Here is a 626-nt window from a genome sequence, read left to right as displayed (position 1 = left end):
CAGGCGATCTTGCCTCCCCACAGCTTGCCTTACCTGGAGGCCATATCCCTTGAAGTCCATCGCTATGCCTCGATCGTTCGTTTGGGTTTTCTCCACTACTGTAACAAGGACACGGAATTCATGGGATACACGATTCCAAAGGTGAGTTAGAGAGAACATTTGTCACTGTTTTTAGGTTTTGGAATGATACGTGAGTGTGTTTCCATAAGGAAATGTACGTGTTTCTAATAAAGAAAACTGAGGGTTGATCTCAATCCTCAAAAATACATACATACACTTGGTTAGAGGAAGGATTTCGATAATAAGATTATCCCACAAATACTACATTCCTCTCACGTTTCTCTCCTTAAATATCATCTCCACTCCCTTTCTTGTCTTCGACGTAATCATCCAGTATTTAAAGCACCGTTTAAGGCAATGGCAGTGCTTAAAAATCCTATATTGAAGGACATGGCCTGATAACAGTCCCATCCCCCGACAGGGCGCTGTGCTCTCCCAGCACCATGAATGCTGTCACACGGACCCCGCCTACTGGGAGAGACCGAACGGTTTCTACCCGAGCACTTCCTGGACGCCGGAACTCCTTCAAGGGAGTTTCACGTTTCCTGGTGAGTTTTGACGGGATT

The 626-nt window shown here is 45.7% G+C and overlaps 1 protein-coding gene across 1 annotated transcript in view; it reads left to right on the top strand.

The window, feature by feature from the left end:
• LOC119594564 (cytochrome P450 2L1-like) overlaps window positions 1-626 on the top strand; it is a gene marked incomplete in the record, with an annotated part of 10,500 nt that overhangs the window by 8,938 nt on the left and 936 nt on the right. Inside the window, 2 exon segments of the mRNA XM_037943598.1 lie at window positions 24-141; window positions 482-548. Coding sequence (XP_037799526.1) covers window positions 24-141; window positions 482-548 — 185 coding nt within the window.

Source organism: Penaeus monodon, chromosome 34, assembly GCF_015228065.2.
Source record: "Penaeus monodon isolate SGIC_2016 chromosome 34, NSTDA_Pmon_1, whole genome shotgun sequence".
Lineage (NCBI taxonomy): Eukaryota > Metazoa > Arthropoda > Malacostraca > Decapoda > Penaeidae > Penaeus > Penaeus monodon.
The sequence above is the reverse complement of the archived record's forward strand: the minus strand, read 5'-3'. Positions and strand labels throughout refer to the sequence as shown.